At 45.1% G+C, this 22,317-nt stretch overlaps 1 protein-coding gene across 6 annotated transcripts in view; it reads left to right on the top strand.

Annotated features, from left to right (window-relative positions):
- The window catches only part of ATP9B (ATPase phospholipid transporting 9B (putative)), a 250,819-nt gene that overhangs the window by 66,618 nt on the left and 161,884 nt on the right, over positions 1 to 22,317 (top strand). For all 6 annotated transcript variants that reach the window (XM_049620339.1, XM_049620338.1, XM_049620340.1 and 3 more), the window contains one exon: positions 7,974 to 8,025. In XM_049620339.1, coding sequence (XP_049476296.1) covers positions 7,974 to 8,025 — 52 coding nt within the window. The remainder of the gene's footprint in view (positions 1 to 7,973; positions 8,026 to 22,317) is intronic.

Raw genomic sequence — 22,317 nt, 5'->3', positions numbered from 1 at the left:
AAGTTTTTGTCTTACTGACTGACTAACCGTCATAAGGAGATGGCAGTGATATGGTAACAAATGGTTTTGTCTTTTTACTTTTTATTTAAGGATTCTGGAAATACTTGTCACTAACCAGAAAGTTACTTCTCTGTTATTTGACCGTATTGCTACTTAGAAATCAATCCTTGGATGCTTCCTTGGTGGATGTTATGTTGGAGGGTAGCTCTTCTAATTCTGTACCCTGATGTGGAATTACAGTTAGTCTATGGATAGTCATTGTGTAGATATTTGAGGTACGCTGACCGCGTTTGGCCCAGTGCTGCAGATGCTGGGAGTCGTGCAACTCACGGGAGAGCAGCAGCTGGGCACAGTGGGCAAGGGGAGATGTGGGCTTCGACGCCAGATGAATCTGGGTGTAAACTCCCAGTTCTCCAGCCTCAGCCCCTCCCAGGAGCAGCATCTCTTTGATGGCGCACTTGGAAAGTGGCAGGCTAGATCCATTCAGAGTCAGGGTCGGGTTATGCACGCAGGGCAGAGGAAGAAAATCCGAAGGATGTCTCCTGGCTGAACAAACAAGGAACCAGCCCTCCTAAGAAGTATCTAAAATTTTAGACAGACGTGTCAATTTAAATATTAATACTTGAGGAATGTGTCAGGCAGGTAACTGTTTGTAACAAGAGACTTTTAAAAGTTGAATGTTGTCCAGGTCATTATTGTCCAGGTCCTAACACCCGACTCTGAAGTCCAAGTGTTTGAGAAGGATCCAGAGGACGCAAGCAGGATTGAAGTTGACACTGTTGTTGAGTCCTTCTTCTACTCAACCAAAATGAGCAAGAAAAGAAGATCTTCTTTTTTTTAACAGCTGAATTGAAAGACAGTTTCTTTATCCTATTTTTTTAAGGTAATGCAATTTAATAAATATTTTCAACAATTTTACCAAGTGTTACAATGTATATTTTAATACCCAGGACAGACAAGACAAAAACTATGCGGAGAGAGACCGTCTGAGATGCTGTAAATAAACTAAGATGGGCTCCTGAACAGGTTTCAGGTAACACACCAGAAGGCAAGAAATTAGAAACGGAGGAGTGAATACCAGGGGAAACCTGACAACAGAAAACAGATCATAAAATGCAGACTTCTGTAATGTGTCAGTAATTTATGTTCATTGTGAACTGTCTAAATATACCAATCCAGAGACAGGCAGAGTGGATGAAGAAAGGAGGCCCAGCCATGCGCCTCTCACAAGGAATTCAAATCCAGTGACACGGGTAGGATAAAAGGAGGTAAAAGAATGGAAAAGGTACACATCGCATAAAATTAATCAGAAGTAGGAGGGGCTGAGTTAATATCCAGTGAAGGATAGCTCAGAGCAAAGAAAATTATTAGAGATGGAGAGACCTCACATAATATTAACAGAGTTATCCATCAGGAAGACGAGACGGTCCTGAAGTTGTCACCAGACAACAGAACCACAGAATACACAAATCAAAAATTGTTGGACCTGAACAAGGGAAACAGATCCACAGTTCTGAGTGAGAACTTCAGCCCCACTCTCTAAGCATCAGACAGAAGTGGTGGGCCAAGCATCGGCACTGACAGAGAAGATCCCCACTGAGTCCGCCAGCCAGATCTAACTGACAAATGCAGGCCGCTCTACCCGACAGTAGGAAGACACACATTTATTTCAAGTTGCACCAAGTTTCAACATGCACCAGTTAAAGCAGATCCATAAAAGAAACCTCGAGAAAATGAAAAGAATTTGAAATCATACAGTGTGTTGTTTCATCATGGTAGAGTCAAATTAGAAATTAACAACAGAAAGACAACAGGAGAACTCTAAAATAGGTGAAAAGTAAACAGTGTACTTTAAGTATGGAATCTAGGAAACAAAATGCAACTGTGTGAAAGCGGAATTTCAACATTCAAAATACATGGTACGCACGTGCGGCGGTGCCGAGTGGGAATTTTGTAGTAGTCAACACCTACGTTAGAAGGACGTCAAAGTCTCAAGTTAATGGTCTAAGTCCCTGGCTCAGGAGACTAGAAGAGCAAAATTAAAGCAATGTATGCGGAAGGAAGTAAATATAAGAGCAGGTCAGTGAAACAAGATAGTAAATCAGTGAAAGCAAAAGCTGGTTCTTCTAGACAAATTCATAAAACCGATAGACCTCTCCCAGGAGTGATAAAAATGAAGAGCAGTGACACAAGTCACCAGTCTCCGTAGTGACACAGGGGACATTACTGCTGATCCCAGGCCATCGAAAGGATAATCATGGATTCCCACCGAGAGCTGTACACTCCCTAGCACACCAGCTTTGACGAAAGGGACCACTTCCTCCAAAAGCACAAACCATCAAAACAGTCACAATGGAACAGGTAATATGATGGTTCTACAAACAGTAAGGAAGTGGAGTTAGTCATTTCAAATCTCTGAGAAAGGGGCGCCTGGCTGGTCCAGGTGAAAGTGTGTGTGACTCTTGATCTTGGGGGTGTAAAGATGACATAAATAAAATTAAAACAAATAAAAATGGCATTACCATCGGCGTTTCAGTGACTGCGATGGGGATGAGAGGAAATTGCTTTGAGGCTGGCACCGATGAATAAAAAATGCATGTCATACCTGTGATAAACCGCAGTTGTTAAAAAACAAATAAAATCTCTGAGAAGGAAGTATCTAAGTCCAGATGTTTCCACTGAAGAACTCCTTGAAACCTTTAAAGAAGACTTCGCATCATTTTTGCACGGTAGTTTCCAGAAAATAGTGGAGGATGGATGGAGCATTACGCAGCTCATTTTAGGAGTCCAGTGTTACCCTCATACCAACACAAGACAGTACAGCAAAAGAAAACTACAAATAATGTGCATATACACACAGACATCCTTAGGAAAACAATTGCCGATGGATATCAGCAGTATATAGAAAAACGGCACATCAGGACAGAGTGGACGTTATTCCGGGTATCTAAGGCTGGTTCAGCGTTCTAAAAGCACCAGATGTACTCTACCCTGTTAACAAACTAAAAAATAATAAAAAAAAAATTATATCAGTTGATGTAGGAAAAACATTTGGGTAAATCCAACACACATTCATAATAAAAACTCTCCACAGCCTGGATTAAACAGTTAATTAAAAAGCACCTATGAATATGTATAGCCAAGATCACACTTAATGGTGAAAGTCTGAATGCCTCTCCTTTCAGATTGGGAGTAAGTCCAGGATGTTTGCTCTTACCACTGTTTTTTTTTTTTTTTTTTTTTTTTTTTTTTTAATTTCTTGAGAGAGAGAGAGACAGACAGAGACAGACAGACAGTGTGAGTCGGGGAGGGGCAGAGAGAGAGGGAGACACAGAATCCGGAGCAGGCTCCAGGCTCCGAGCTGTCAGCATAGAACCCAATGCGGGGCTTGAACTCGCAAACTGCAAGAGCATGACCTGAGCCAAAGTCAGACACTTAACTGACTGAGCCACCCAGGGGCCCCTGCTCCTACCGGTCTTAACTCGACTAACATTTCTAGCCACATAGAATAAGGCAGGTAAAGCAAATGAAAGGAATTCAGGTTGGAGAGGACGAAATAAAAATGTCCCTATTTGCAGATGACATGATTGTGTGTGTGGACAATCCCAACAGACCTATGAAAACCTCCTGGAACTAATGATAATGAGTAGATTTAGCAAAGTGGCTAATTATAAGATCACCACTCAAATACCAATCCCATTTCCAACATGTGGAAACAAATTAAAAATAAAGTCGCTTTCTAATAAATCACTACTATGAAAACTAAATCTTAGGTATGACTGAAAATGACAATGTATTCATGAAAGTAATCAAAGATACTGTGGATTTGGATTGGAATATTCCAGTTTTCCTCAAATTGAATATAGGTTTAATATAATTCCCATTAAAATCTCAGCAAGATTTTGTTTTTTTGTGTTCATTTTTTACATACAAAATAAGCTTATTGTAAAAGCCATTTGTGAAGGCTGAGATAGCAAAGCAGTGCTGGTGAGGAGAATAACGTGAGAAGGGTGACTTCTTGGTGTTGAGGCGCGTGACCGAGCCCAGCGTGTAAGAAGGGGAGAAATAGAGATCGGTGGAACATTCTGGAGAACCCAGAAACAGATACACCCAAAATGCTCAAGTGAGTTTTGACAAAGTGCAAAAGCAATTAAAATGGAGAAAGGTTGGCCTTTCAACAAATGAGCCTGGAACTAGTGGACATCCAGGGTTTAAAAAAACGAACCCAATCTAAATGTTACACATTATATAGGTATTAAATCAAAATGGATCATGAATTTAAGTGAAAAATGTGTACGTGTGAAGCTTCAGAAGAAAAACATCGGAGAAAATACTCCAAATCTAGGGTAGGAAACTGGTGTTTAGACTTGATGCCAAAAGCATGCGGAGAAGAAAAATAACGATAAGTTGCATCTCATTAAGATAAAGCGTTTGCGCTTGTGAAAGAACACGTGACTATGATGAAAACAGGCTAAAAGGCCCAGAAGGAGACGTCTGTAAACCACATCGCTGATAGATTTGTGTATCTAGAGTATGTGAAAACCCAACAGTACGAAGAATCAAGTGAGAAAACGAACTGAAGACGGAGGAGATGTGTCTCCAAGAAGATTATAGCTGGAGAGTGAGCAGGAGAGGGTCCCCAGCGTCATCAGTAAGCTGTGAATGCAAGTGACAGCACCGTGACGTCTCCGTGCACACACAGCACAGCGGCTACAGTGAAAACTGGTAACAACACCAGGGGCTAGCAGCGATGTGAAGAAAGGCCACTCATACATTTCTAGTGGGAACATCAAATGTTACACTTATCCTAGAAAATCGATAAGACAGTCTCTTAAAAAATTTAATATGCAACTGTGGTGTGGCCCAGCAATTGAACTCTTGGACCTCTTATCACAGAGAAGTGTTAATTTGAATTGGCACAAAAGGCCATCCGTGAATGTTTATGCCTGTATTATTCATAATTGCCAAAAATCACAAACCAGATACCCTGAATGGGTGATGGTCAGAGGAACAGTTGTACATCGTACCAGGGTCTATGATGTTAAGAAAACACGGGTCTCTGCTCCCGTGTTGCTCATAGTCTTGAAGGGCGGGAAAAATAAAAAGTATCCATGATTGTTTAACACTCTAGTTTATTTATGAGTGCTTCACAGAAAATAAAACAGGGTAAGGGACTAAAGAGTAATGGCCTGAAGTGAAATTAAGGGGAAAAATTCCATTACAATAGCATTAGAAAGAATAAAATACTTACAAATAAAATTACTGTTAAGAATAAACTTAGCAGGGGCACCTGGTGGAGTGGGATGGGGGATGTATCTGGGTGGGTGCTTTTTTGGTCCGGTACTGTCTGTGAGATTCTTCCATTTTGTTGTGTGTCCATGGTTCACTCGTCTCGTTGTTACGCAGTGTGCCCTTTGTCCGTCCTACTGTTGGTACATATCTGGGCAGCTTTTAGTTTTGCCTGTTAGAAGTGATAATTGTGCACACAGTGCTACTGTATATATGCCTAAGGAGTGGGATTGCAGGGCATGGGGGATACATATACTCCACTTTAGTGGGTACTGCAAATGACCTTGCAAGGCAGTGTACCACGTTCTCCTCTAGTGGGCAGTGCAGTGCGTAAGAGTTCCGGATGCTTCACGTGTTTGTCAACACTTGGCATTGTCAGCCCTGTGCATTTTGCATTTCCAGTATGTGTGTGGTAGTGGCGGTTTTAACATGCATTTCCTTGAAGAGTAACAAAATTGCACACCTTTTCATATGCCTTTGGATACCTTTCTTGTTTGGGAAGAGCCTGTTGAAATCATTTGCTATTTTTCTTCTAAGTTATCTCTTCTTTTCTTGTCAGGTTTTAGGCCTTTAGGCATTCCGGTTGGGGGGTCTCTTATTAGTGATAATGTTGCAAATAATATTTTCCTCCCTGGTGTGCTTTGTTAAACGGATATTCTTAATTTTGATGAAGTCTATTTTATTAATCTTCTCATTTATAGTTAATTGGGTTTTTGTTTGGTTGGTTGGTTTTTAAAATTTTTGATTGTGGAGGAGGAGTCTTGTTAGGTTTGGTAGGGACCCTACCAAAAAATTGTCAAAATACTCTGTATTTTAGGAGCTTTATTGCTTTGACTTTGACATTTAGAAATTCATCCGGGATAGATTCAAATTCACTCGGGATAGATTTTTATGTTTTGACTGTTACAGAAATTTGGTATTCTTTCCCGTCATCTTCTGTAGATATCTGTTTCTCACCACTTTTCCTTATTGGTCTGCAGTGGCACCTTTCTCGTTAACCTGGCGTTCATGAACGTGTGGGCCAGCCTTCTGTTGTCTCTGCGTGTTCTTCACTAGAACTGTCTCGTCGACGTGGAAAACCGTTTTGTCGTAATTGCTCTAGTTTGATACTTTAGTTTTATCATACTGGAGACTCAGCCTCCTTGTTTCTCACATTTGTCTTGTTCATTCTCGGCCTTTGCATTTCCCGGTAAATACTGGGAATACCTGTCAGTTCCTCCCAAAAAACGTGTTAAGATTTTCATTGGGTTTGTGTTAGATCGGTTGATGGGCACCAGACGTCTTTGTGTTCTGATTTTGGTACAGGATGTGTTCTGTGTTGCTTAGGTTTTGTTTAGCTTCTCTCAGTAATGTTTGATAGTTTTTTCGTTTACAGAACTTGACTTGCTCTGCATCTTTTATTAGTTATAGTCTAACGTTCGCTTTTCTTTTTACTGAAATGGACATATTTAAAAAAACTTTCTTGCTGATCATTACATACATATATATATATATATATATATACGTATATATACATACGTATATATATATATATATATATATATACACTTGTTTTCTGTGTCATTAATTTTTGCTTTGTATTTGCTTACATCCTTGTACCTCGTTTGGGGCTCATTGGCTTTTGTCACCCTGCTTTCAAGTGGATATTTAGATTCTGTTTTTAGCTTCCCTTCTCCATTGTGTGCATTTAACTGTATACATTTTCCTCTTAACGTTTCCCTTTGGCATTGGGAGCACGGTTCCATACGCTCTGCTGTGTTGCGTTTTTATCGTTCAGCTAAAAATATCTTCTGACTTCCATCGTGATTTCCTTTTTGACCTAAGACTTCTTTAGATCTCAGTACTTGACAGCTTTATCCCACAGCGCGGTGTTCTCAGCCTAACAACTTCTGTTTGTTTGTATTGCTTGCTCGCTTTGCTTGCATTGCTTGCTTCCTCTACTGTATCATGTGTGGGTAGATCTTTACTTAGGTGTCAAAAAATATAAGTACTTTAGGATGTTACGTGAAATGTTCTTTACTATATATTTTTCTTAGTTTGATACAGCTTTCCCAATTGATAGAATGATTAGCAATGATTAAATAAATGTATTAATAGCGAATTCGTGTAAAAGTTTTTATATGCTATACAGTACTTTTGAGATTTTGTCCTTTCCTGGTTTATAAAAGAATCTCTCTCAAATTTGTGGGGGTTTCGTTTGTTTGCTCAGTAGTACATTTATTCATTTATAGTATGTAGCAAATAGTTTATTTATGGTATTTTCTGTTTTGTGTTAGGCCTTGGAACCCTACCCTCCCTTCCCAGGGTTTTTTAGTCTAATAGGGAGGACATAACTTTTTCTAGGGCAGAAACTTCTGTCTTGTATGCACAAGTTCAGATAAGAAAGAGGCCAAAGAAAAGGCAATATGTAACACTTTTCAGAAATGGAGTAGGTTTCAAGTCTTCACAAATGCTATCTTCATGGTTTGTTAACAGGGAAAAGTGGTAAAAAGTCTAACTAAAAAATGAATTTGAATATCAATTATACGAATTGTTTACAAATCATTAATGTTAATTGCTTCAGTATAAATTTTATTATAACATTTTTTAGATAGTTTCTGCTAGCTATTTCTACTTTGTAATGGAATGGTGTTACTTTATAAACTTGCATATGTATAATTAGTATTTTATATTACTCTCTGCAGAATCAAAGAATTCCATCGGACATGGTATTTCTTAGGACATCAGAAAAAGCAGGTATTTCTATGTGTATTTAAATTGCTGATCATTTAGTATTTTAGGAGTTTGATTTTCATTTTGAAAGATAAAAATTTATTCTTACAGAAAAGTTTTCTTTGAATGGTAATACATTAAATTCATTAATTCTAAATCACATTTAACTGCTGATATTTCAAATGATCATCTTTACTATTTATGTTTATTAACAAAAGATAATCCTATCACAACCTTTCTATCAAATGAGTGTTTTCATTCACACTTGTATTGATATGTAAGTAAATGATAATATTGCTTGAAATTTGATTGCCGTTCTGTATTTGCAGTGTTGTTAATTCAGCAAACACGTAGTGACCACTTCCTGTGTGCCAGGCAGTACTTGTTGTGTAGGATCCAAAGGGAGCAAGACTGTGTTGTTCCCTTCTAAGCAGTCGTGTGGATGGACATACCTTGCCAGTAGTACTGTGATTATATAGATAATATGGTTAGAAGATGTGTGGGGGGAACCTGAGAGGAAGCAGACCGTTGCTTAGGTCTGAAGCTTAGTTGAAGTGCACTTCACAGGGTAAATGGTTATTTCTGTGACTGAGCTTTCACCGGCCAGAAGCAGGTGGAAAAGGGCTAAGGAGATGGCAGCCTCGTGCGGTCGAGGGGGAAACCTATATGCTGGGAATCAGGAGACCTGAAGCCTGGTCTGCTCCAGCCAGTTCTGAATCACGTGCGCCAGCCACGTGGTCACACACAGTTTCTTCGCATCTAAAACGATGGGAGGCCTCTCAAGTAATACCCAAGTTCCTTCTGTCTCACACTTCTGACTTTGTTGAGTAAATGAACAGTATTTTTAGAGGAAGATCAGCATATGTGTTATTTGTAGTGTGAAACCTAGAAAGGACAAAGTTAAATTTTAGAGTTGTTAATTTAGTTTTTTCTTTTTTTTTCCTTTTCTTTCTAAGTAATCTCTATATCAAACGGGGGGCTCGAACTTACATTCCCGAGATGGAGTTGGCATGCTCCACCCACTGAGCCAGCCAGGTGCCCCAACAACTTTCTTTTAAGTTTATTTACTTAAGTAATTTCTGCAGCCAGCGTGGGGCTTGAACCCAACGACCCTGAGATCAAGAGTCGCACGCTGAGCCAGCCAGGTGCTAGAGTTGTTAGCTTAGGGTTTTCTTCATACGTAAACAGCATTTTTTTAAAGGGACGTTTTAAGTCCTGAGAAAGAAAATGTTTTCTCACCCACCGTAGTTATGGTTATTTACGTTGTAACGCGAGGCTGCCGTTGACGCCCAAGTGCGGCTGCTTCTCCTGGGCACGTACACTTGATACGTTTACCTTATTGTGTGTGCCTTCCTGCGGTCTGGTTCTTCCCGCCAGCGGACTGGGGAGCGGCTCTTCGGTCCGTTTCCCTGTCTTCGCAGAAATAAACAGCCAGGCCCCTTTCCTGCCCAGTCCGATGGGGCTGTGCCCTGATGTCTGGCCGAAGGAGGACGGCTGGCAGCCACGTGTGCTGCTTCCAGGCCTGGTCTCAACCTCCTTTGTAGCCTTGGACCCTTGTCTTCCCAGTGCCGGCTCCGTGGCCGTGGCCGGGGTCGTCTCGGGAGCTGCGTGTTGAAGCCGCCAGCCGGGGTTCACGGACGCCTGCGGGATTGAGCCCCCTGCCCTCCCCTGACCAAGTGACTCGGAGAGAGCGAACTGTTTGAGTTCCCCAGCTGCAAGGTTTACCTTTTACGGTAGCCTGTGTCCCCTTAACTCCTGCAGCCGGGGCAGGCGGGCCCCGAGGTCACCCGGGCGTGAGGTTACGGCCTTTCAGGGTTTCCTGGGCGCGTGTGCAGCTCTGCACGGGCCGCTGGCTTCTAGACTCCCAGGAATGTGATGGGAATTTTCAGAGCCTCCTTCAGGTCATCTTATTTTCCCAGTTTTCTTTCAATTTTCTGGTTAGCTTAGTGTTTACCAGTTTTGTCACCACCTGAGGGAGCCGTGACGTCAGACACCTGCCGCTGACGGGTTTTGACCCACAGCCCAGGGAAAGTGCCGTCGTCGGTGAATGGGCTCCGGGTCGGGTCACATCCAGGCGAGCCCTGCTTGTCAGGGGATGACAGTTCGCAGGGCGTGGGTTCGAAGGGCCCCGGCTGTGATTGGCCCCCGTCAGGGGCTGCCCGTTTTCTCAGCTACTGTGGAGCCGTGGGGTGGAGGGGGGAGGGTTTGGAAATGGGAGAAATCACGACGCTCCCCAGCTTACTCTCGGCTCGATTTAGCCGTGTTTCTGAAACAGATGCACCTGGGACTGTCGCAAGCCTTTGATCACTCCCCAGAGTTCTGAAAGGGTTGCCTTTGACAGTTTTTACTGATGTTCTCATTGTAGTTGTGGAGAAATGGATTTTCGGACATTCTTACACTGCCATCCCTGTTTACATCATCTACTTACTTATGGTTTGTCTTTGTTTCTAAATGTATTTAATATAATGAATAGCAGAAATATTTGTGGCTGAGAGATGCTTTTTTTTTCTTCAATTTTTTCTTTTAACGTTTATTCAAGTCTGAGAGATGTTTGAGCTGTCAGCACAGAGCCTGACCCGGGGTTCGAACCCACAAACTGCAAGATCGTGACCTGAGCCGAAGTTGGACGCTTAACTGACTGAGCCACCCAGGCGACCCTGAGAGATGCTTTTATACTAATCACCCTTTGAATGTTTGTGGTGGAAATAATATATGAGAGTAAGAATGTTAACCTAGGGGCTCCTGGGTGGCTCAGTTGGGTCGGGGTCCGACTCTTGGTTTTGGTTCAGGTCGTGATCTCATGGTCGTGGGATCAAGCCCTGCCTCTGGGCTCTGTGCTGACAGTGTGGAGCCTGCTTGGGGTTCTGTGTCTCCCTCTCTCTCTGCTCCTCCCCTGTTAGCACACGCGCTCTTGCAGTCTCTCTGTCTCTAAATAAACAAAACAAAACAAAAGAATACTGTCCTAAATATGGAAATGGTGTTTAGATAAATAACTCAAGAGAAATAGATTATACAGTTTGTGTTGGGAGATAAAAGAAGAAAAGCCAGCACTTTGAAGCTGGAAGATAATGAGAAACGTTCATTTTTCAGAAGAGGAATCTGAGGGCTGAACATCAGTGCCTTGTTGATGATCACGTGACTAACAGCATTTTTAGAAGTGCTTCAGCCTCTGAATGATGTTTTCACTGTATCATTGTTTAGGCAGCAGAACATAGGTAGAATAATAGAGCATTAGGCAAAATGAGATACTCTTTATTAGCTTTGGATGAAGAACGTTATATCTAGATTGATGATGTTTAAAAATTTTTTTTTTTTTAACGTTTATTCGTTTTTGAAAGAGAGAGAGCGTGAGCAGGGGAGGGCTAGAAAGAGAGGGAGACCCAGAATCCGAAGCAGGTTCCTGGCTCCGAGCCGTCAGCATAGAGCTTGACGTGGGGCGCGAACCCATGAACCATGAGAGCATGACCTGAGTTGAAGTCGGACGCCGACTGAACCACCCGGGCGCCCCAGGATTGATGATGTTTTAAAAACATTTTCTTTGCCTCTACTTTTCTGTTGCATTTCGTGTTGTAGGGACAATTGCCCACTATAGTGTAATGGTACTTCATATTGTGGAGGTCCTGGATGTCTTTGAGAATCTTAGGAATTAATCAACTTGTTCCCCAGAAAAATGGACACAATTAATATGCATTATGCTAAATTCCTTATTGTTTAACATATTCCTGGAAGGTTATTAATGGATCTGAGTTAGGACCTTACTGTAGTCTGTTTAAGCATACGGTTCTGTTATATTCATTAGTTTTATTATTTTTCCTATCACATAAATTGTTAAAACCATCGCTAACTATAGATAATGCAGATATTAAAATGTCAGATTGTTATTTCTTGCTATTTTTCTTCTTTTTGTAAAATGGACCCAGGAGCTTCCCAGCTAGATAAAATGTGTGTCGTAATATTGCTTTAAATCAAGAATTCTCAGGAATTCTTAGAATTTCTTTGGAAGCTCTGTTTCTATGACTTTAAGTAATTACTTTAAGTTTTTGTAATCATCTCATTTTTGAAGGTACACCTATTCAGAATTTTTTGTGTATCTACTGACGCCATTGATACTATTTTATTACTTTGCAGTGTCAGTTCAGAAAAACCTGATAGTAGGTTGTCTGTTATAATAAAAACCTTCCAGCCCTAGCCCGTGTACAAGTCTTCGGTCTCCATGGTGTGTCCGGGCTTGATCAGGTAAAGCTTGTGCTTGTCAGCACAGCTCAGGGGGCCTGTCTATGGTGTAGTGACCAGGGACTAACACTGGACGGTCCCTGGGCTGCCGGATACTGACCAGGGACTAACACTGGACGGTCCCTGGGCTGCCGGCTTGATTGTTTAGAATGCAGATGAAGCTGTTGATGGATCTGGGGACTGATGGCTTAAATCCCAATTAATCAATTGCTTCATCAGTTTCTTAATTCAGATCAAATATCTCCTGAATGCACACAATTCTTTTAGTGGTATTAAGAGAAATTAATGCTTTGGAACTAATTTTCATCAATCTCTTATAAATGCCAATATCTTTTTCACTTGTCTCCTAAGTGATGACATTATAGTTTAAGTGTTTGGGACATATTTCAATAGCTCAGCTGTCACCTGTTAGTGGGCCAGGGGTCGGTAAATGACACTGTGCTCGTCCGCATTCTCTCTTGGTGCTATTCATCTTCCCACTGGCTTAAAAATTTCATGCAGAGTCATTAAGTCCCATAAATGATTTAGAAATTAAGTTTAATGGCAAACGATCTGGTATTACATATGCAAAGTCAATATCTATTTTTCTTTTGTTGGGCATATACTGTACCCGTCTCTGAGAGCTATTGGATTCGCAAGCTGTTGCAGGCCATCTACTAATATTACAGGATAACTTATCACGGTCTATGACAGACTCCTGTGCTCTGTCTCCTGGCGTCCCAGCAGTTACTTTATCACTACTTGATGCAGCTCTCCTGTGTGACACATGGCCCAGTTGATCTTCATTTGATTGTCATTAAACCTGTCCTTTCCTGTCAGCTCTTGTCAATTAATACAAAATAAAATCAAGTATTCATAAGAAGTCTGTAACAGGATATGAGCAGGCCAATTTAATAATTCAGTTTTGCCGAGCGTTCACTGGCATCTATCGTAGCTACTGCTTGCTGTTAAACATGATTAGATAGAGTTCGTGTAAGACACGTCAAGTTGGCCGTACTTCTGATTTTGCTACAGTTCGGTCTCTCTTTAAATCATCTCCGTTACTGCAAGGTTAGTAATGTTAACTGTACTCGAAGGTTAGTAAGATGTCTATTGTCTCTAAATTTTTAAAGCAGGATATAATCATTTAATATGAAGCATATCCCTTTTTCTTTAAAGAAAGGCAGCTCTATTTCTTCCGGTGTTTAATAAGTTCATAGAGATCTGGGTGTTGGTCTCGCTATTTTAGAACCACAGAATATTTGAACTTTAAGACACTAGTGAGTTTCCCTTCTTACTATTTTATGTGTTAGAAGTCACACCTAGAGCAGGGCTGTCGGCACGGACGTCTCACGGCACGTGTCAGACAGAACCTAGAGTCCGGTCCCTGCGCAGCTAAAGTTATTATTATTTAAAAAAAAATTTTTTTTTTTAACATTTATTTATTTTTGGGACAGAGAGAGACAGAGCATGAACGGCAGGGCTGTCGGCACGGACGTCTCACGGCACGTGTCAGACAGAACCTAGAGTCCGGTCCCTGCGCAGCTAAATTTATAGCGGGACACACGCATGCACCCGCACGTATATAATCGCACGTACATTTAAGTTTCGGAAAACTGTCTAACTGTAAAGTAAGACCCACTGCAGATTTCCTTGTACTCCTTTTTAGTTGAAATCAGTTCGTACAAAATACTCTCCTTGTGGTAGGTCGTGTAACGCGCAACAGTTTGTTTATGTACAGTGCACGCGATCAGACAGAGGTCTCTTCCAGGAGTCCTCACTTGATACGATGGGTGACTCGGAGAGCGTCTCGCGGCTGTCAGTCTTACCGGGCCTCGGGAGAGTGACTCCGCCTCTGGGGACCCCCTCTGGTCCCGTGGGCAGCACTGATGCCCGTGGCGGAGAGTAGCTGAAAGGACTGCAAGTGTCGCTGGTGAAGGGTTTCCGTGGGGCACACCGCAGACACCGAACGGACTCGTCGGGAGTGCCCCGGCTGGCGGAGGAGAGCAGTGAGAGGGCAGGGAGGTGCTCGTGGTGGCAGAGCGCATCTCCTCCGGGGGCCCGCGGGGCGGTGGGGCTGGCGCACGTCCTGCGGGAGACGTCCTGGACCGAGCTCTGTGAAGACACACTCTTACCTTTCTGCCTTAACCAGTACCCCACACTTGAGGCGTAGTTAGCTAAATCCGGGGTTCCTGCCGTCTGCCTCTCACCGACAGGCTTTCCTAGACGTGCCCCTAAGTTTTACCAGACGGCCGTAAGGAACATGTGACTTCTCCCACCGTGCGGGAGAAAGCCTTCGTGAGACGGGGTCGCCGCACGGGGAGCGTTGGTGAGTGAGACGCAGAGCCGGCGCTCAGCCCCGAGGCCTGCTCTTCCGGCTGACGTGAGCCCGGCCCGGGATCGGGAGCCTGCTGGGGCGCCGCCGCCGCCGCCTGGGGCCACATCTGTCTTCATACGGGCTGCTGAGCCCATTCCTGCCTCGGGTCACTGTGCCAGTGGCATCCGCCTTCCCCGCCCGGTTCTGAAAACAAGCAGCGTCTCCAGAAGTTCCCGGGTGTCCTCAGGGGGCAGAGTCACCCCTGGTCGAAAGGACTAGAGACTTTTATTTTTCACCGAAGAGAATGCCTGAGATAATCTCCGTGTTCAGTTACGTGTCTTTCGAGAGCAGTCGTTCTCCCGTTTCTCAGAGACCTTTCTCGGGCAGAACAGATTGATTCTGTGGAATCTGGCTCCATGGGGAAGCGGCTTCCACTCCACGCCAGCGCAGCCTGGAATCCGGGGACTGGCTCCGTCTCCCCGCCACCGCCAGCCTAAGGCCAGGGCACCGCCCTGCGAGGGGGCTCCACTAATGGCTCCCTTCCCCTGGCCCCGTGGATGGGCCCTCCCTCTGCCGGCCAGCTCCCACTCCGAGGCGAGAGCTCTGCTCGCTTTTGCCGAGCCGGGAGTAACAGGGCCCCAGCTATTACCCCCACCGGCTAGCTTGTGGGGCAGAAGGTAACGTGCCTGGAGAAGATACCACAACCCCTCCAACCCCAGCACCCACGTGCAAGCTGCTGTCCCATTGGCATTTCCCGTGCCTGGGGCGAGAGATCTCTGCAGCTTTCCCTGTGGTGCTGATTAGGAACGGACCTTCTGGGAGTTCGTGCCGAAGGGTCGTGTTGACAACAATGGAGAGCTTGGTGGCCAGTTTTCAGAGGGAGGGTCCCTGATATACACCACCAAGGGACACAGAGCCCAGTGAGAAATTTCACCGCCGGATCCAGGGAAAGAGCCAGGAAGAGTCCCATGGGATCGCACTCGTCACTGCATGCGTGTGCTGGGCTGCTCTGCTCGGGAGTGGTCAGAGTGGGGCATTCTGGAAAAGCTTCTGCAGGACGCACACCCGTCAGCGGTCAGAGCCTTGCCCGGTTCAGGGGCCCTAAGCACAGTCTTCTGGGTGTGCTGCTCACTCCGGTGTGGCTCCTGCGAAGCCAAGCTTAGAAGCACAATCCCACGCCTCCCCGTTAGTCTAGAAGAACGTCCGTATGCCAAACCCATGGCTGTGGCCCCAGGAGTGGACGGAGAGAACCTCAAGCTGCTGGTCTGTCCCTGACTGAACATGGGGCAGAATCACGAACAAACTTCTGAACTGGGGGAGTGGCCTCCCAGCCACATGCATCCAGTGGTAAAGGGTGAACATCCGACTACGTGAATTCGGATACCACCTTTGAGCCGACAGGAAGTTTATGTGGGGCCAGGAGTGGCCCTTAGAAAGCCAGGAATAAAAATCTGGTCAGGGACATCGGAGTGTCCCTGCTACAGGGGAAGTAGACTTCACAGAATTAGGTCAGCCAAGTCACTAAAAATACACAACGTGCCTAACCAACCACCAGCACCCAAATAAAACGTTTGATGTTTGCATAACACGGTTCAGACTGCTGACTGATCGGCCGTGGTGAATTTTATGTGCTAGTACGACACAGGGTTGGAGTCGGATGACCTCGCAGTGGCATTGTGCCCTTCCCACGCTGACCTCGGGGCGCTGCACCTCAAGGCTTGCGGCAGCGGCACGTTACCTGCCTCCTGTCTGATGGGACCTCACATGTCAGGCACTTCGTAGACGGTCAGTGATATTAGTGACCTCCTTTTTCGAGGAGAAAGAAGTACGTGACTTGGTGTTATGCACACATGCCTCCATACGTTTTTTGAGGGGCGGGTGCGGAACGGTTTCTAATCTCCTGATTAGAAGTAGACGCCATATTTCCTTCTTCCTTGATTTGGAGTATTCTGTTAGTGCCTCCCCATAACCATCTTTAGAAGGTGTTTTCTAAATGAGCCAGGCCCTAAAGAAGTGTACTTGCATTACATTTTTTTTTAGAGTTTATTTATTTTGTGGGGCGCCTGGGTCACTCAGTCGGTTGAGCGTCCGACTTCAGCTCAGGTCATGATCTCACACTCCATGAGTTCGAGCCCCGCATCGGGCTCTGTGCTGACAGCTCAGAGCCTGGAGCCCGCTTCAGATTCTGTCTCTTCCCCTCTCTGCCCCTCCCCTGCTCATTTTCTGTCTCTCTCTGTCTCGAAAATAAATAAAAACATTAAAAAAATTTTTTTTTTAAAGTTTATCTATTTTGAGAGACAGCAGAGGAGGGGTGGGGGGGGTGGAGAGGGGGGAGGAGGAGGAGGAGGAGGAGGAGGAGGAGAAGGAGAGAGAGAGAGAGAGAGAGAGAGAGAGAGAGAGAGAGAGAGAATCCCAAGCAGGCTCCATGCTGTCAGCACAGAGCCTGACAAGGGGGTTGATGTCAGATCTCACAAACCACAAGATCATGACCCGAGCTGAAACCAAGGGTGGGACGCTTAACCGACTGAGCCACGCAGATGCCCCGTAGTGTGCTTGTATTAAATCCTATGTCCCCAGGTTCGTCTCCCTGGCACTTTGTCCCAGTCTGTATCCCTCCTTCTCCCCACCCCCCAGTGGTCTCTTTTATTGCGGTCCTTTGGCCCCCGAGGTTCAGGAGGATCCCAGTCATGGCAGAAAAGACCGTTACACTCCGCGAGTGAGTATACCTGCTTTGTTAAGCTGACTGTTCTGGGTGCGTGAAGCATGTTGTGACGGGTCTTCTTTCCGGTAACTGTATATCGTAGCCACTTGGCATGCCCGCCGGATCCCTCTCCCTCGGTGACTTTCGCAGAAGCCCTTGCATCTGATTTCTAGAATAGGACGTTGGGTTGCTCCAGATGACGAAGTGTGGGTTTTGTGTTAAGGACTTTGAGTCTGGCTTCCTTATCAACCTGGACCGTGTGTGTCTCCCAGAACTTCTTTTATTCCTTCTGATTTGGCTTATTTGCTTCTCTAATTCCTCTTCTGTAAACCTGCTAAGGTCAGTAGGAGCACTGCTTTCTGTTCAGGGAGTACTGAATACACCTGTAGGGGCAGCATCGCGTGGAAACCTGTGTTGAGGAAAAGCACAGCTGTACCTGTGACTTACGGTACAAGTTGGTGGCGCTGATTTGTCACCCTGTTAGCAGTTCTCAGTGAATAGTTCTGGACGTTTCCTATAAAATCATCATCAGGTCTTTATTTGCATTTTATCAGTTAATCTGTTCTTCTTAACGTAACATTATTCACAACCTCCCACCACTATTCAGTTTTATTTTTGTTTTGATTGTAAGCATCTATAGTGTATTTTAACCATTTTAAGTTATTTTAACAACTTAACTGTTAAATAGCCATGTCATTTGAGCTGCTTTATGGGTAAGTGACCTTTAACGGGTCTGTTAGATGTCAGAAAACTCAGCTGTTGTCATCTGGTTCTGCCGTCTGAGTCTAAGCAGCTTCGGGACGCTTAAAGTTACGCCATCCGTACCAGTGAAGTGGTTCAAAATACTGTGGAAACCTTTTATTTAACGTTTCTGTTTTGCCGTGGTGTCTCCTGGATAAAAGGGGAAAGGCGGTGAGGTGGGTTGTTGATGAAGTTGGCTGCTGAGGTGGAGAGGAAGCGCCCTGGCCAGCACCCGCCGCAGCGAGCTGTGGAGGCAGCGTGCATGCAGCCAGCCGCTCACCAGAGCCCGCGGGTGCCGTTGGTGAAGTCTGTGGGCGCGGGCAGCCCTGAGAGTCAGGGGAACGGGGCCCTGAACCCACGTATGAGGAAGGTCCAACTGGAGGCGTCTCCCTCTGTAGGTGCTCGAGTGTAAACGTAAGTGTGGCTTCTGCTGTTCTGGTTACTTGCTGTTCTGGTTACTCGCAGGGTTTCTTTACTGCAAAGATCGAATGTTTGTACACTTGACCCTTGAACAACGTAGGGTCAGGGCCACTTTCTACCACCTACCCCGCCTCGCCCCTGTGCAGTTGAAAACCCATGTATGACTTTGGACTCCCCCACACTTAACTACCAATAGCCCGCTGTTGGCGGGAGCCCTTACCAGTAACATAAAGTCCACACATTTTGCATGTGTCGTATACTGTGTTCTTAAAGTAAAGCAGGCTGGAGGAAAAACGTTATTAAGAAAATCATAAGGAGGGGCGCCTGGGTGGCTCAGTCGGTTAAGCGTCTGACTTTGGCTCAGGTCATGATCTCGCGGTTCATGGGTTCGAGCCTCACGTCAGGCTCTGTGCCGACAGCTCGGAGCCCGGAGCCTGCTTGGGATTCTGTGGCTCCCTCTCTGTCTCTCTTCCCCTCCCAACTCGTGCTCTGCCTCTCCCTCTCTCTCAAAAACAAATACACATTAAAAAAAAATGTCTGTAAGTAAAAGGAAAGAAAATTATAAGGAAAAGAAAATGCACTTCTAGTACTGTATTGTGCTGTACTTATTTTCAAACAATCCTTGTATAAGTGTAAGGATCAACTGTACAAGGTTTTGGTTGATATATTCTGTACTAATCTGAATGCATTTTAAAATATATTTTCAGACTTTTTTTCTAAGTAGGCTTCACGCCCAGCATGGGGCCCGGTGAGGGGTTTGAACTCACAACCTTGAGGTCCAGACCTGAGCTGAGATCAAGAGTTGGATGCTGAACCCACTGAGCCACCCGGGCGCCCCCAGACCTTATAGTCTTAGAGCGGTTTTAGGTTTACAAACGAGGGAGGGACAGAGATTTTCCGTGTGCGCCCTGCCTTCACACATGAATGGCTTCTCCCTGTCGTCAGCACACCCCAGCAGAGTGGCGCACCGGTTACCGTAGATGCACCTGCACCAGCCAAAGCCCCGGGTTTACGTGAGGCTCCACTCTTGGTGGTTCGTGTTCTGTCGACTTGCACAAACGTATAAAGACATGTGTTGTTATGGCATCGTACAGCGTATTTTCCTTAGTGATGCTGTCTGTAAAAATCCTTCGTGCTCCGTCTGTTCATCCCTCAGCAACCACTGATCGTTCTGTGGTCTCCTTAGGTTTGCCTTTTCCAGAACGCCGTATCAGATTTTCTTTCATCGAGTGACGTGCGTGACAATTTCCTCTGTGTCTTTCGTGGCCTGATGGCTCATTTCTTTTTAGTGCTGACTAATTCTTGGTTGTCTGGACGGACCACAGTTTATTCGTGTACTTATTGAAGGACACCCTGGTTGCTTCCGAGTTTTGGCAGTTATGAAAGCAGCTGGTATAAGACGCACGTGCAGGTTTTTGTGTTGACTTACGTTCACACCTCCTTTGGGAAAATGCCAAGCAGTACTGCTGGATTATACAGTACGGTTGTGGTTAGCTTTGCAAGAAGCCAGCAAGCTGGCTTCCGCGGTGGCTGCACGATGTTGCGTGCGCACCAGCGGTGAGCACGAGCTCCTGGGGCTCCACAGCCCGTCAGCACTCGGCCTGGTCAGTGCCCCGGGCATGGGCCGTTGTAATAGGGGTGGGTTGCTGTCTCCCTGTGGTTGTGACTTGTATCCCTGATGACATGGGATGACGTGGAGACTTTCATGTGCTTACTTGTCGTCTGTATATCTTCTTCGTTGAGGGCTTCAGCCCATTTTTTAATCAGGTCGTTTCCTTGCTGTTGAGTTTGGAGAGTTCTTTGTATATGTTGAATAACGATCCTGTATCAGATGTATATTTTGCAAACATTTGCCCTCCCAGTCTGTGGCTTGTTTTCTAATTCTCTTGATAATGTCTTGCAGAACAGAAGTTTTAAATTTTACCAAAGTCTGGCCAATCACACATCTCTCTCTTGGATCGTTTCTTTGGTGCGGTATCTAAAAAGTCCTCACCACACCTGGGGTCACCTAGGTTTTCTCCTATATTGTCTTACAGGACTTTTATAGTTTTGTATTTTACATTTAGGTCCCATTTGGAGTTGATTTTCCTGAGGGATGTAAGGTCTGCGTCTAGATTCAGTTTTTCGGCGGGAGGTGGGGGGGGGGGCGTTGGTTGGTTTTCCCAGCGCCATTTCCCGATGACACGGTGTTTGCTCCTTTCTTGAAGCTGTGTTTATGGGGCTTAACTCTGGGCTCTGTTCTGCTCCATTGACCTGTGTGCGCTCTCTCACCACACCCCACCACCTTATTGTTGTTTTACAGTAAGCCTTCTTTTTACAAGGCTCGTGAATGCTTTTAATTTTTAAACGTATCTTTTTTGTTATTGTGTTAAAATACACATAACATAAAATTTATTATCTCTTTTAGAATTCTTGGACCCGGTTCCAACGTGGGCTAGGGAGGGTCCCACACACACAGGCTCAGGCAGTTCTCGGAAACCTGCAGGGTGCCTGCGGATTCTGACACTGTCCACCCGGAGGCAGCATCAGATCCTGCGCAGTAAGGGCTCAGTCCTGTAAGATGCCCCCACCCCGACTTCGGACACCGGTCGGAAGTCCCAGGCTGTTTGTTACTCCTGCTTCTGACCAACTGGCAATTTGCTGCCACGGCTCACAGAACTCAGGGGAACACTGCCGCTCACCTGGTGGCTCAAGGAGGTGACAAAGGCTGAGAATCAACCGCCAGAGGAAGAGAACATAGGGACAGGTCTGGGGAAAGGCTGTGGGGCTTCCATCCCTCCTCGCACAGCACTCTTCCCAATCTCCAGAAGCTTCTGAACCCGGTCCTTTGGCATTTTTATCGAGGCTTCTTTGTATAGCCACAGTTGATTAGATCTTTGGCCATTGGCTGATTCAGCCTCCAGCCCCTCCCCTCTCCACAGAGGTCGGGGGTGGGGCCGGAAGTTCCAACCCTCTGATCACATGGTTGGTCGTCCTGGCAACAGCCCCGCCCTTGAGTGGGGTCCAGAAGTCTCCTTCATTAACAAAAGACACCTTTATCACTCTCAACAGGTAGGATATTTAGGAGCAGAGAGTGAGAAATTGTGGACTAAGACCAAATGTATATTTCTCATAAATCACAGCGTCACTCCGTCTTAACCATTTGTAAGTGCACGCTTTCATGATGTTAAATACATTCACATTGTTGTGCAACTACACCAGTCCTCTGCCCCTGTAACTTTTCACCTTGTAGGGCAGGAACTCTGTATCCATTAAAAAATGACTCCTCGTTCTCCCCTCCTCTCATACGGCATTCTGCTTTCTGTCTTTATGGTTTGACTCCTCTAAGAACCTTATATGAGTGGATTCCTGCAGTATGTGTCTTTTTGTGTGTGGCTGGTTTCATTTAGCATAATGTCTTCAAGGTTTGTCCATGTTGCATCGTATCGCAGAATTTCCTTCCTTAAGGCTCGATGTCTTACACTGTATGTACAGAGCACGTGTTCCGTATCCACGCCTCCATCAGTGGACGCTTGGGTTTTTCTCATGTTTTGGCTCCTGTGAATAATGCTGTGACCATGTAAAACACGGAGTACGCTTCTCTTCTGGAGACCCTGCTTTCAGTTCTTAAGGGTTTATCCCCAGGAGTGGAGCTGCTGCCTCATTTGCTAATTCTGTGTTTAATCTTGTGACAAATTGCCATACTCTTTCCCACGGAACATCTCTCACCATCCTTCCTCTTTCGACCTCTGTGTGTCTTTGGAGCTCAAGGGAGTCTCCTCCAGACCGCATGTGGTTGGATTGTGCGTTTTCACTTATTCTGCCCGTCTCTCTTTTTGGAGAGTTTCACCCATTTACATCTTAACATAATGATGGAGAAGGACTTTTTCACCGCAGTTGGTTTCCCATGTGCCTTAGAGCTCTTTTTGATCCCTCACTTTCTGTA

The sequence above is a fragment of the Panthera uncia genome (genome assembly GCF_023721935.1).
Source record: "Panthera uncia isolate 11264 chromosome D3 unlocalized genomic scaffold, Puncia_PCG_1.0 HiC_scaffold_8, whole genome shotgun sequence".
In the NCBI taxonomy this organism is placed as follows: Eukaryota; Metazoa; Chordata; class Mammalia; order Carnivora; family Felidae; genus Panthera; species Panthera uncia.
Note: the sequence above shows the minus strand (reverse complement) of the source record. Positions and strands in the feature narration are given on the sequence as shown.